We start from the raw sequence: 15,257 nt of genomic DNA, 5'->3' as shown, positions 1-15,257 counted from the left end.
CTGACAAACAATCTGACTTCTAAATTTAGTATTGGTCTCAAGGGTGAGAATTTTGTAGATTTTTTTTCCCAAAATCAACTATTTCTGAAGACTTGGGGAAAAAACCTTCCAGCCTCCATCATGTCCCAAGCTTTTTCTTGATACTTTTTTGACTTTGTAGAATTCATTTTTTGTATACTAAACTATCATAAAGCAGGCTGGCCCTTTTTGCGTTTAAACTAATGATTTTTAGACTGAGTAATGTAAACCAATGAACTAATTTAACTTGAAGGGCTTTATTGGTGAATATGAATCTTCATTAAAATTTCCACAGTGAAAATTCCGATGGACCAAAAACATAGGACAATCTTCTCTTGGACACTGAGATGTCATTTCAGATTCATAAATAATCAAAGCCAGACAGTGACAGAAATGGAAATAGAGCTAATGAGATGAAAAGTATTTGATGACTAAGTATCATGCTTGCATGGTTATTTATGAAAAAGAAACACATGGAGTGCAAAAGGGAGACAGTAATTAAGTAACGGGCCCAGATTTCATTATTTCTTGTGTTGCAATCTTGCTAAGACAATGCAGCTTTCTGTGCATTTTTCTCTCTCATTATTGGCACTAAACGACAACTGTTACAAGAATTCAGCCCCTGACTTGGCTTCAGAATTACTAAAAGCAGTGCAACACATTACATATTGACCAAAACTTACTGACAGAGAGCAATTCTGGTGCTTTGTGATATCACTTCAAAAAGCCAACAACAAATAACTGGTTTTCCAACACATCTGCCAAACTGCTTTTATACCGACTGACCGAGGACATTTCAATACACGCAGGCTCGCTGCAGGTGTAAGAGCAGTGAGGGACAGGCTGCCCCGGGGTACCTCGTCTCCTCACGCGCGACACGGCACCGCCCCGGGCCCCGCCCGGGGGTCGCTCTCCCGCGCCTCAGGGACTCCTCGGACAAGGCTGTGGCGGCGCCGCTTGCCTTGCTTCTCGCCTCGACGTCGGAGCCGCGGCTTTGCCTCTCTTGGCCTCGGTCCCAGCCCCGACCTCGGCCCCGGTCCCCTCGAGTCACCCCCGGCCGCCGCAGAGCCCAGCCCGGCCCGGCCGAGCGGCGTCCCCGTCACTATGGCGACCCGCGCACCGCCTTCCGCCCGCCTCAGCCGCCCCCGCTTCTGATTGGCTCCGACGTCCAGCCTCGCCGCCCAATAGCAGCAGAGTCTCGGCAATACCCCACCCTCCCCGCTCTCCGATAGGTCCGTGGACACGGCTGTAGTTTCTTCCGCGCTCTGCACAACTACGACTCCCAGGAGGCCCCGCGGCGGAGCCACCGCCTGTTTACCGGCCGTGCCGGTGCCGCTCCCCGCGTGCAGCCGCGCCACGTGACCGGCCGGGGGTCACGGCCGCCCGCCAGGAGCGGCCCCGTCACGTCCGTTCCGTCCCGGGCGCTCCCGCTCCTCCGGCGGCAATGAGGGCGCTGTCCCCGCGTTGGGTGGCCCTGGCTGTGCGAGCGGCGGGCGGGTGGTGGGCACCGCCCGTGCCCCGCCGCGGTCGCAGCGGCCCCGGTCCGCCCCCGCCGCGGGAGTGGGCGCTGTCGGTGAGCCCGCGGGGGCGGCTGCGGGTGCGGGTACCGTGCCAGGTGAGCATCCGCCCGCTGGACCCGCAGCGCTGCCCGGGCGCGGACCGGCTGCTGGTGGCCGTGAGCGGCGGCAGCCCCGGGCGGGAGCGGGACCCGGTGCGGGTGGAGCACGACGAGGCGCTGGGGCAGGTGGCGATCGTGGCCGACGGCGTGGACAGCAAGACCGCCGTGGACGTCCGGACGCCGGTGAAGTTCGGTGAGTGCGGGGGAGGCGCAGGGGTCGGGGGGATCCCGGCAGGGCTGGGCTGGCGCTGCTGCCTCGGCTGGGAGCCGGTGTTGGGAAACGGCCTCGCGCCCTCGCTAATTCAGAACATCCCGATTTGTTCCCTGTTCTGGACTGCCGGGGTGTTCGGGTGCGTGATTTGGTGCTGACCCTTTTGCCGGCTGTAGTTGGTGCTAATGCTTGACTGGTGAGTGAGCGGCTTCGAGCGCGCTGTCATTTGTGCTCTGGCTGCTGCTGCTCCGAAGTCTCGGCTCCGACACAGCATCCTCAGCAGGAGCTGGGCACTCCTGCTCTCCAGGGGCTGCTCAGTAGGGCTGGGGGATTCACCAGCTCCACTAGTGTTTGTTATGCTCTGTGGCTATCCACAGGATCAAAAAAGCCTATAGGGAAACGGTACAGATGGAATACCAAAAAGGGCTCCCTTGTCCAGCACAAACATTGCATTATCTTTTTGGGCATAGGACTACAATCTGTGCAGGTTTTCTTGTATGGAACACAATCTGGGAGAGCAGCTGAAACCAATAAGCATCTCTGCTGAACACACAGTGAAGTTCTGACAGTGGCCCTAAGTTTAGGGAGTACAAACTCAGAGGTTTGTGTTCAGTCATTAATGTGTTTTTGGTTTTTTTCCTATGGATTTGGGCAATTTCCTATACAGTGCAGAATGTTTCACCATGCGAAAAAATCTTTTTGATGTATTATGCACCTGGTCTCTTGTTTTGCTTAAAGATGTTGAAGACTGCTGCATTATCTCATTTAATATCCTGCTGCAGTTGTGATATGAGAAATGATCAATAATCCCACCCTACTTACTCTTCATACATGTAATCTATAACTTTTGTAAAATATCTTACATACAGCAAAGATATTCTGCAACTTTCATCTTAATTTACCTTTTTTCCTACTCTGTGTCTTAGGGAAAATTCTGCAATGTGCTTTTATTTTTTCCTGTTTCCTTTTAGAAAGACCTGAACTGGATATAATTCAAAGTGGAGACATCCAATGGGTTTGACATAACATCATTCTCACATTTTCCAGTCTTACTCATCCCTATAATTTACTTTTTTTTTTTTTTTTAAACACTACTTATAACTAAAAGGATGTTTCTTAAATATGTTTATCACATCTTAGGGTCTGTTTTGTTTCCTAGCAACTAATATATGCACAAATATTCTGTAACTCAATACAGAATATTTGTGCATATAATCTCATCCTTCCTGCCCTCTGTGTGCTTTGCTCTGTCAGAATGGCTGTACTTATTCCTACTGTGACTCCAACAGCCTACTGCCCTGTCTGTGGTCATAAACAGATGTTCAGGGAAGAGTAAGAACAGAACAAATATAAATCATATTTCATCTAAGCATTCTCTTAACTGTCAACTGTTTTCATCACAGAATTTCAGAGCCTGATACAGCTCAACCCCTCAGTGGATCTCTCTGCTGAGTGTCCCTTTTCACATGGAAACAGTTTCAGGGTGAGGGCTTCCGGGTAAACTCTTGGCAGAGTCCCACAATTTAATTTCCTGCTATTTTATCATTTGAGTATGTGGTATTCCAAGGTCCTCCTGCAATTTGTCAGTTTTTAACTAGTCTGAATAATTTGGTGTCATTGATAAAAGTTTTCAACCTTGCTATTGGTATTGATTTCCATCTTCTTGTACTGTTGAAGGTGGTGCATAACTTACAGCTGAGAGACAATATAGAACTAAAGATATTGTTACAACCATTTGGAAATCTAAGTTTGCTCTCTTAAACAGATCAGCTGTTACCTCTATATTTACTGAACTGTAGCCAGACTGTCTTCTCCAAGAGTCTTGTAGTCTTGACTCTTACCTGAAAATTTCAGTTGCTATCTTACAGCTCTTTTTTTTTTTTTTTTTCCCCTCCCTTGCTTGCCAAGCACAAAGATTACCTTGGCTTGTCTGCAGCACATTCACAGAGTCCATCCTATAATTACTGATAGTCAAAGAAACCCGGTGTCCCGTTTATTACCCTGCAATTCTCTGGTACCAAGTGTGTCTGGATACTGTAGCTCTTTATTATTTCAGTTTCTCCAGGGTTTCTGAGTGACTATTACAAGTCACTCCAGAGCTGGTTATTCTCAAGGTGAATTCTCAAGAATTCATTGTGTTAAGATGTGATGAATTTCAGCCTTCATAAAGGGTTTCAATATGGGGAACCTTACTAAAAGTCTTGGTAATGAATTCTGATTGATGCAAAACAATCATTCGGCTTTTGTCCTGTCTTGGAGATTCTTACTATCTTCTGAATGTGAGCCAACACTGCAGACAGTCATAGGGGCTTTCTTCTTGCCACAGGTTTTCTTTTTTTGTAGATTTCTAAGCTGTTCCACTTGGGTTTGTGGTAAGCTCATGCAATTCAGGTCCCTGGACAATCTGGATTATAATGTCCTTCCACAAGTTGTTCTTTGTCACCCCATAATTGGCAGGATTTTAGTATTGTTTGTGCTGTCATCCAGGTGCATCTAGAGATATATTTGCAAAAATGCAAGGTTGTGGGGTTTGGGTGTTTTAAGTTTTTACTCAGTGAAGTAGAATTTTTGCTTGCCACTGAGTTTCTACTTTTAAGTGTTATTTCAGCTCTAGTTTGTTTTTTTGATCTTCTGAGTATTACTTTGTGCTTGAGTTGATCCGTTTATTTATTTAGAAAAGAATTATCCATTAAATATCATTGCGTAAGTAAAAGATCTTACCCCTTATAAAAAGACATCTCAAACCAGAGAGGAACTGTTGTTGCTCTGCAAACATTTTGGCTTTTCTCTGGCTTTCCTTGGATGCACGAGGAAGATATTAACTCTGTTCTGCTTAGAGAGTTTTGCCTGAGCTCTAGCAGTCACTTAGCTGTAAGAAGTTCAGTCTTCTTGTTTGCTTCACTTTGGAAGTTAAGGCATTTCATAACAGCTTTTGCAATTTAGGTTGGAGCTTATCCAGGAAGCTGCAAGTTATCTAAAACTCCTTAGAGCCTGAATGAAGAGCATCTGTGGAAGATGCTAAGCTTAAGTATTTATTTTAAACCAAAGGCAACCTCTGGGCAGCATAGTAGGGCAAGTACCAAATGTTCCTCTGTTTGTCTTAGTGTCTAGTTTTGAGCTCTCTATAGGATTGCAATATCATACATGATCTGATAATCATCTCTGATGCATTTAACCTTCATCGATGGCAGATGTCAAGGAATTTCTGTTTAATCAAGCTTATTTATTTTTGCATGTGTTAATTAAACCTGAAACCAGCTCTCTGATTTCTGGTTACTGTCCATTGACTGCATGAGTATGCAGAAGTAAACTGAATTGAGGGCTTGCATAACCATAATTTGAGATAATTCTAGTAGTCTAGGGCTGCTGAGTCATCTGAAAAGAAATAATTATCCAGTCTATTTCAAGTGTTATAGCTTAAGGCAGCTTAATAACTGGTGTGCTTAAGTACCTACATTCTGATACCAAAGTGTTTCTTTTTTCCTATATACCTTTATTTCTGATACAAGTCTTTTACACCATGAAGTTCTTCATGCATTCTTTGTGGTTTATGTGGCTAAAGTTGGCTTCAGCCCTTGTCTTTGCTAGGGAGGAATCAAACTGGCTATTTTTGGAGTTTTGGCACTGAAACAGATTGTATCTTGTTCCTCCTTGTTAAAATTTCATTGGCAATATCATCCAGCTTTCAGCCTGTTTCTTTATGGAGTTGTTTATCCTTGGTTCAGGAACTCAGAGGGAAAGAGACAGAGGGGCTCAATTCCTTGTCCACTAATTTTTGTTATGTCAAGGCTAGCAAAGTGTGTGACTGCAGAGGATCAAGGCACAAAGTGTATTTCCAGAATTCCCTGGTGTTTCTTAATGACATGTTTATGAATTTTCGGACTTCTGAATCCTCTTTTAGCACCCATCTTTGATGACAGGATTACACTACTAACTCACCTTTCAAATGATGGCAATAATATGCTCTACAGGATCAGAAGTTTTTTTATGAACCTTGTTCTTGTAAAAGTCATAGTGAGTTTGTATCATGGCTAAACTGAACACTCTCAAGCCTTTTCCTTGTCCCTTTTGACAGAAAATAAGAGCAGAAGAGTTTCAAGCTGATGGAATTCAAAGATTTATACAAGCAAACTGGCTTTTGTGACTCTCTTCTCAGAAAGCAAAATAGCAAAAGTCTTGATTGCTGACCTTCCCAAGCACAGTGTAGCTGTCCAGGGGGTGAATTGAGCAGTCTGGGCAAGACAGCTTGTTCAAAACCAACATTGCTTTCCAGTCTACCTCTTTTAGCCTTTTTTCTTAAGGAATTTGAACACAGTCTACATCGTTCACTAAATTTACCCTCTTGGCCTACTGCAGCCATAAAGTAGCAAGCTTGCTACAAAGATGTTGTGTTTTAGCTCTGTCTCTTGGATTCTCCTAGTCTGACAGGTGACAGAACTTTCATTTCTTGGTAATTGGAGTTCTCAGTCTCTTGTCTTCATGGTCTGCCAGCTTACTGTTGTCATAGTTCCAGGAAGCACCTGCCCTGGGCAGCAGTGTGCCAGTATTGATCTGCAGGCTCTGCTGGGTCAGGGGTCTGACTTGGGAATCTCCTGGGGCAAAGCTTGGTGTGCACATTCTGATTATTCTTTTCATCTTTTTGATAACCTTTGCAGGCAGTGGCAGTGAAAGGGAGACTTTCACATTTGCTTAAATGAAGGTTTCTTTACCAAATAATCTCCTTTCCTTTAGGGAGTAATGGGGCTCACTGTCTTAGTCCTTCTGTTGTGTCTTGCAGCAAACACTTCTGATTGCTCTTCTGTTTTTCTTTTTCTTATTTTTGCCTTTTATCCTTAGAAGAACAAAATGACTTTTTTCCTCTCCTGCAAGTCACCTTTTACAAGTCACTATGGTGGTCATTTATACAAATAATGACTAGAAATTATTATTAATTCAGACAGAATCCCCAGACTGTACATTCTCAAACTTATTCCCATTCCTTAAATGAAGGGTGAGACAAGTAGCAGAAAAATGCCTGCCCCTGCATCTTACCTACAAGACCTAGTGATTGTTCTTTGTGGGAGTCTATGAACAGGGGATGTGGCTCAGACTAGAGGCAAACATGCTTCTTCATTCCAGGCGAATATCAGGCTTTCCAGAAGGCTGGGAGAATGATGCACACCAACACCTCTGTGCCTGGTTTTGGGTCGTGGTGCTGGCTAGTGGAGCAGCAAGGCTTATTACTCCTTATTACTCCTTATTACCTTATTACTCCACATGTGGCATCAGACACACACCAACCTTCTACCCCAAAATGTGTCAGGGTGCCCAAGTGTCTAAGTAGAATTTCTAATGGAATTGGTGGCTAGGGTAGACAGGAGATGGAGATTGAATTATAAAAGAAAAAAGATGAGACTTCACTAAAGGTTCACACCCTACTCATTCCTTGCCACAGGTTACAGTCACTCTTCTGTTTCTTAATGTTCTCTCTTGGAGCTGGATGGCTCCAACACTGGCTTACTAAACTTTCAGTGTCCATAGTTGATGGTGACTACTCGTGCTGTTCCAAGCGCCTGGCCAGACACAGCAGGCAGGTTCTTAAGTAACAAAGATGCTGCTCTTTTTTCTTGCTACATGTGGTTACTGTATAACATGATCAAATACTACCTTAAAGAGATCTGGTGTGGAGGGAGCAGAAAACATTCATAAAGCAGAGCCCCTCTGTGTCCCTAGAACAGGCCCCATGAAAAACCACAGCTTAAAGATAAGAAACTGCTTGTTAAATGACAAATTCAAAAAGGAATTCTAACCCCCATTAGTGGACCCCCTGTTACCTATCTGTAATATTAGTGGTTTATTTTCCTTTAGTATCTATAGGCTGATTTTGAATGTAAAATCCTTTGTGCATTGGTCAGAATGTAGAATTCCCTTGGTAATTGGTGCAAAATGTAAAACACTCAAAAGATATAAAACCCCTGAAAAACCCGAACTGTTGAATATGCAGGACTGGACACCTTCACAGAATAAACTATGGAATTGCGCCTCTCTTCCTGTTCCGATCTCTTCACCCTGCTGGTTTGAGGGGGAGCTGCCAGACAGATTCTATCCAGGCAAGGCTTGGAGTCGTGCCCTGTCACTGAGGACTGCTTTGGCAGTCTTCGGGATCCCAAGGGGACCCCAGAACCCACCGTCGACACGTGGCGCTCGAACAGTTGTGGGCACTGGCCACGTTCTGCAAACGGCATCGCTCCGATTGCATCTGTTTTCTAGTGTCCAGAAGTTCGGCAGTTAAGACTTCGTTTAAAAGACTTAACTTTGCCGGATCAGCTTCAACAATCCTGAGACCCCTCCCCCCTCAGGACTGGAGTCACCAGCAACCGAGCGAGCTGTCAGTGACCCCTCAAACATAAGCTTTGTAAGTATAATTAGCCTCTCTTCCCCTAGGGTCTTGGTTTTGTTTTTTTTTTTTTCTTTCTTTTGTTTTCTTCTTTTCTGCTCATTTGGCAAAGGGTCCGTTATGGGAAATCCTTTTTCTAAAAATATTCTCTCCCGTAATTAAAGGGATCTATATAATATAATAAGACAAACTTTTTCTGCTGACAACTTCTCTTTTACAAAACGCTCTTGTTCTAAGACTGTTTTAAAGAGATTTATAAAATGGATTTCTGCTCACTTTTCCAACTGTAATAACCAACTTTAATAACCAGTTTGTTCCTTCCACAATCACCATCCCCGTTCCCCCTCCTCCACTTCCCGCCCCTACAAGCGCCGTCTCCATAGACACCGACATTCTTACTCATCCCCCAGGCCAAACACACATAGCCGCCGCTCCAGGTTCTCACTCTGCTTCACCCCGAAATCAATTCCTGCCTTCCCAAACCACATTTGCCATCCCAACCACCGCCTGCCCTCCCCAGCCTACAACTCCCCCCAATTCCAGCCCCATAGAACAGCCAGTGCCCCCCCACAACGTGCCTCCTACATCCCCACAAGCCAGGCACCCCTTTGTTCACACGACCGCGAATTCCCCTAACCTTGAAAACTCTCCCCTCCCCTCTCTGCGCTCCAAAATTTTCCCTCCATGCCAGCCCGACTCTCCGTCCCCTCCCCCTCTTTGCATTCCACCTCCCCACGAGCCCCCGGCTATCTCTGTCTCTCCCGACTAATAACGTGTCTATAGAAACCAACTTCGCTACAGAGTTCCCAAACTCTGCCCTTTACACAGCAAATTCTCCGCACCTCCAAGCTGTCACTCACCCGCCTGTCACCATAGCCCAGCCCCATTCCGGCAACACAGCCCTAAACCCCCTCCCAACTCTATTTTCCCTGCCCCAGAACCCGTTCCCGTGGTTACCGCCTCTAACCCCTCTCTACCTCATTTCCCATGCAATGCAGTGTCTCTTTCGTTCGGATCCGCTACTTCCCAAGTCACACAGACAAGTCTCAACACCTCCCCACATAACCCCGCGTTTTCCCACACTGGATCGTTCCCTAACACTGCCCCAGGACAGGGGACCCCCTGTTCCCGTTACTGTGCCGAGTAATGTGTTACCGTCTTCCCTTCATGCTTTCTCAGTCCCCGCTGGCCCCTCTGTTCCTTCTCCTGTCCCAGTTGCGTACACGGATCCAGTCGTGCCCCCAACAAACATCCCCGCTCTCCCCAAACCCTCGCTCCACTCCAATAGCGCGGTCCCAGTGCATTCCCATCCTCCGCGCCCTCCGAACGCCTCCCCCTGCGCGGCGGCCCCACACCCCCATCCCTGAGCACGTATCCGATTTCAATGGCGCCGCCCGTGCGGCACCAAAGGTGCGCGGCTGGCACAACTGCGATCGCTGCTGTGCCAGCGCCACCCTCTGGCCAATCCATGCAGTGCAGCCACTTACAATCCTCCGCGCCGCCCCCCCGCATTCCAATCCTCTGCTCCAACCTCCCCCCTCGCCTTCTAAACAGCATCGCGCCCGAGGAAGATGCTCCTCTTCCTCTGAATACAGTGGCAGTGACTCACATGCCCCTGATTCAGAAGAAGCAGATCTATGGGCAAATGCAAAGTTACAAGCAACCCGAGATGGTAACTGGCAATGAGCCAAAAAAATCTCTGCCTTTCCTGTGATTTATAAACGAGGCCACAGAGGAGGATCTACAAACAGATCAGAATGGCAATCAATTGACACGAAACAATTAATGGAATTGGCAAAAATTGCAAACGAACATGGCAGATCAGCACACATTTTTAGAAATTTTTTAGAGGTTTTCTTTGCTGCTTTTGTGATGGTTCCACATGATCTCAGAAATTTGGCCAATTGCCTTCTATCTCTGGCCGAATTTATGTTATGGGAAAGGCATTGGAAAAAACAATTAAAAATACCATCTGATAAATATTCTAAAAATGCTAATCGACAGAATTTTAATGTCGAACAAATGGCTGGAGAAGGTGATTTTTCTAAACCTTCAGAACAAGCTAACTCTATACCTGAAGAAACACTGCAAGACATTGCTAATGCAGCCAAAACCTCATTTCTTCTTACTTTTGATGACTCACTTCCTAGCTTGCATTTCTCTAATATGAAGCAAGGGATAGATGAGACTTTTATAAAATTTGTAGACAGGCTCAAGGATGCTCTTGAAAAACAAATTGAGAGCACAGAAGCACAAAAGGAACTTTAAAGAAAACTTGCTTTAAGCAATGCAAACGAACAATGCAAAACCATTTTAAGAGCTTTACCTACAGACACCAATCCCACCATTGAGCAGATGGTGGAAAGCTGCACATGCCACATGTCCACTGAAAACACCGTGGCCAAAGCAGTTGCCAAGGGCATTGCTGATGGAGTTTCTGGAGCCTTTGCAGCAATGGTGTCCACAGACAATGCTCGGTTTTTTTGCTGTGGGGAACTTGGACATTTTATAAAAAACTGCCCTGACAAACCACCCACCCCAAACCCCAACAACTACTGGAAACCGCAAAGGCAGCAAAAACCACAACAGCAGTCAAAAAACTTCCAATGCAGCCTGGTTTCAGCTCTGGGTGCAAACAACAAACCAAAAGCTGCCTTCTGACCAGCCCCAATCATGACAAGCGAGGGACATCAAACCCCATTGTCCTCAAAAATTCCAGACTACATCAGGCAGAACCAATATTTGGGGAGATTTTGATGGGAACCTGGTGTCAATTGGTAACTGTTTTGTCTTTAAACATTACAGATGAAAAATTTTATCGTATCCCCACAGGAAAGTATGGACCACAAGCTGGTCCTTGGGACATTTTAATCCTTGGTGACAGTTTCCATGGTCCACCACAAATTTCCATTTTACCTGAAATACAAACTGTAGCACCTGGAAAAGAAATCTTTGTCCAGTTGTGTTGCACAGACAGTCCCTTTTTTCTTCCACAGAATACACCCATTGCACAAGCCTTCCTGCTTCCAAAAAATCACATAGAACGGATCCCTCCCAACCCTACAATATTGTGGGCACAAATTATGGGTGCAAACAAACTCATCCTCGAGTGCAACCTTTTCTGCTATGGGGAAAAAATTAAAAAACCAGGAATGATAGACACCGGTGCTGATGTCACCATCATTGCCTGCTCGGAATGGCCACCACATTGAGAACTTCAACCTGCAGCAGGCACGCTGGCTGGAATTGGGGGAGCCACCGTTTCCATGAGGAGCAGATGCAACATTGTCATGGAAGGGCCTGAAGGAAAACTGGCAACCATCCAACCATTCATGGTAAGAGCCTCCCTCACCCTATGGGGCAGAGATGCCCTAACCCAATGGGGAGCTTCTCTCTGAGTCCAAAGTCGGGATTTCTGATGGGGGCCACTGAAGTGCGCACTGTCCCATCCACTCCTCGACTCACCTGGAAGACTGATGACCCCCAATGGCAGGACTAAGGGCCCCTTTCAAAGGTCAAACTGCATGCATTGCAAGCCCTCGTTGAAGAATGGTTAGCAAAAGGCCACATTGTTGAATCCAGTAGCCCATGGAACTCACCAGTCTTCGTCCTGAAAAACCTGGAACAGACAGGTGGAAACTCCTCCACGACCTTCGCAAAATCAACAGCATCATTGAAGACATGGGTCCTCTCCAGCCTGGCCTGCCCTCCCCATTGATGCTGCCTTGAGACTGGACACTTGTGGTCATTGACATCAAAGATTGCTTTTTCAGCATCCCATTGCATCCCCAAGACGCACCACGGTTCACCTTCTCTGTCCCCTCTTTCAACAGAGAAGCTCCTCTCAAAAGTTACCATTGGCTTTTCCTTCCCCAAGGACTCAAATTCTCCAGCTGTTTGCCAATGGTATGTTGTCCACATCCTTTCTCCTGTTCGAGAAGGATTCCCAGAAGCAATCATTCATCACTCCATGGACAACATCCTAGTTTGTGCATCAGAAAAGACGTACTTAGAAAAAGCTGTCAAAACAACCATTCAGACCATAGGAAAAACAGGATTTGAAATCTGTGAAGACAAAGTACAATACACCAGCCCCTGGAAGTATCTGGGACTTCTAATCTGAGAAAGGACCAATGTACCTCAGCAGGTCTCCATTTGAGACGACCCAAAAACCTTAGGAGACCTACACAGCTTGTGTGGATACACCAACTGGATCCACCCTCTACTGGGACTCACAACAGAAGACCTCACCCCTCTGTTCAACCTCCTCTGTGGCAACAAAGACCTGGACTCCCCATGCACACTCACCCCAGAAGCCCAACAATCCATCATCAAAGTTCAGGAAGCCATGTCTTCACGTCAAGCACACAGACTTGAGCCAAATTTGCCTTTTCAGTTTGTCATTTTAGGAAAGGCCCCTCGCTTCTGTGGACTGATTTTTCAATGGGACCCTCAACTCACAGACCCCTTGTTGATCCCTGAATGGATTTTTACAAGCAATCAGCCCACAAAGACAATTACCACATTTTAGGAAATCATGATACATCTGAGAGAAAAGGCCAGAACCCGCCTCTGCTCTCTTTCAGGGTGTGAGTTCACATGCATTTACCTGCCCCTGACCACAGGAGATTTGGAAAATCTGCTCCAAACCAATGAAAATCTTCAATTTGCTCTAGATAGCTATACAGGCCAAATTTCTATTCGCATACCAAAACACAAACTTTTTAATTGAAGTGCAACCTTCAGTCTGGTCCCAAAACTTGTTCAAAGTAGATCACCTCTCAGTGCTCTGTTTTTACAGAAGGCTCAGGTTCCTCTCACAAGTCTGTCATGACTTGGAAAAACCCCAAAACTGACAAATGGGAATCTGATGTCCAAACTGTAGAGGGATCTCCACAAATTGCAGAATTGGCAGCCGTTGTTAGAGCCTTTGAGAAATTCAAAGAAAAACCCTTTAACCTGGTCACAGATTCAGCTTACATGTCTGGTATAGCTATGAGAGCAGAACATGCTTCCCTCAAGGAAGTCTCCAATCCAAAATTACACCAATTGATTTCTACATTAATAACCCTAATTTCCAACAGAAAATTACCCTACCATATCATGCATGTTAGGTCACACACCGACCTCCCAGGTTTTATTACGGAGGGAAACAGGAAAGCGGATGCCCTGGCCATGCCAGTCGAGACTGCAGACATCCCCAACATTGTTGCTCAAGCAAAGCTGTCACATTCATTTTTCCACCAGAATGTACCTGCCCTTATGAGAATGTTTAAAATTCCAAAATGCCCAGCAAAAGTCATTGTTGCAGCATGCCCAAATTGTCGAAACTACCAAGTGCCCTTTATGGGTATGGGAGCCAATCCCAGAGGCCTGAACAGCTGCCAGCTGTGGCAGTCTGATGTGACCCATTTCCCACCTTTTGGAAAGTCTAAGTATGTGCAAGTGTCTGTTGACACGTATTCTGGAGCAGTTTTTGCATTGGCTCATGCAGGAGAAACAGCCACTCACGTTATCAAGCATTTTCTCCTAGCATTTGCCACTCTGGGAGTTCCAAAAAAGATCAAAACTGATAATGGACCCGCCTACATCTCTCACAAATTTGAAGAGTTCCTCGGCAAATGGGGAATTGAACACATTCAAACCATTCCTGGAAATTCCACAGGACAGTCCATTATAGAGAGAACTCGTCAAACCTTCCAAAGAGTCCTTCACCAACAGCGGAGAGACACAGAAATTTTATCTCCAGTAGAAAGACTCTGCAAAGCTCTCTACATCATCAATTTCCTAAATGGCACCAAGTCAGAACCAGACCCTCCAATACTCCAACATTTTGCAAACTCAACCCAAGCAAAGCTCACTGAAAAACCACTAGTGCTGGTGAAAGACCCAGAAACACATCAGGTCTCTTGACCTTTCCAATTAATAACTTGGGGAAGGGGGTACGCTTGTGTCTCCCTGCCATCTGGACCAAAAAATGGTTCCCAGGAAAAAACATAAAACCATACCTAGGCACGGCAAAACCTACTCCAACAGACAACAACAAAAGCTCCCCAGAGCCAAATATAACCCTGCCTCCCCACCCCATCATAAAAAATAAGTGATTTTACTTATATTCCCTATCAGAAGGTCCATCCTTGTCCAAAGATGAAAATTATCTCCATTGATGCTGTCCTCACTGCTGCCTGGATCCTCTTCATCGTGCCATATGCCTTCAGCTGGATCAGTCCACAACCCAAACACAATGTCTGGGTGACTTTAGCAAAGACATTAAAACAAGATAACATGTGCCTGTCTATGGGCAACCTTGATAATCCACTTTCCACATGTATAGTAGGAATTCCCTTTGTAGCAGATGAATGGCCCATCCAGAATTCAGAGCTTCTTCACACCACTGGATGAAGAAACCATGAGACATGCATCCCTAAAAATCGAGCTGCAATCGCCTTCCTGCTGCTCGCCCACAGACATGGCTGTGAAGACTTTGAAGGGATGTGCTGCTTCAATCTCTCATCATGTTCAACATCCATCCAGGCAAACATCCAGAAACTGAGGGACCTCATGAAAAATGTGAAAGTAGAAACCACCCCAGACTGGCTCAACAACCTTTTTGTAAAATGGGGACTGACGGGGTGGGCTGTATCTTTGGTCAAGGGACTTCTATGGATTTTAATTGTAGCTATTATCATATTAGTTAGTTATTATTGTATTAGTTATATTTGCATGCTTTGTTCAATGTTCTAAGAAAGTTGCTGGAAGCGCCTTTTTTAGTAAATACAGAGAGAGGAGTTGTGGAGGGAGCAGAAAACATTCATAAAGCAGAGAGCCCCTCTGTGTCCCTAGAACAGACCCCATGGAAAACCATAGCTTAAAGATAAGAAACTGCTTGTTAAATGACAAATTCAAAAAGGAATTCTAACCCCCATTAGTGGACCCCCTGTTATCTGTAATATTAGTGGTTCATTTTCCTTTAGTATCTTTAGGCTGGTTTTGAATGTAAAGTCTTTCATGGATTGGTCAGAATGTAGAATTCC

General features: G+C 45.5%; 1 protein-coding gene across 1 annotated transcript in view; it reads left to right on the top strand.

Annotated features, from left to right (window-relative positions):
* The first annotated feature begins 1,447 nt into the window (after positions 1-1,447).
* FAM185A (family with sequence similarity 185 member A) overlaps positions 1,448-15,257 on the top strand; it is a 42,909-nt gene continuing 29,099 nt past the window's right edge. Inside the window, exon 1 of the mRNA XM_014868931.2 lies at positions 1,448-1,829. Within this exon, the coding sequence (XP_014724417.2) occupies positions 1,463-1,829 (367 nt within the window). The 5' untranslated portion in view covers positions 1,448-1,462. The remainder of the gene's footprint in view (positions 1,830-15,257) is intronic.

This window comes from Sturnus vulgaris, chromosome 5, assembly GCF_052056855.1.
Source record: "Sturnus vulgaris isolate bStuVul1 chromosome 5, bStuVul1.hap1, whole genome shotgun sequence".
In the NCBI taxonomy this organism is placed as follows: domain Eukaryota; kingdom Metazoa; phylum Chordata; class Aves; order Passeriformes; family Sturnidae; genus Sturnus; species Sturnus vulgaris.
The sequence above is the reverse complement of the archived record's forward strand: the minus strand, read 5'-3'. Positions and strand labels throughout refer to the sequence as shown.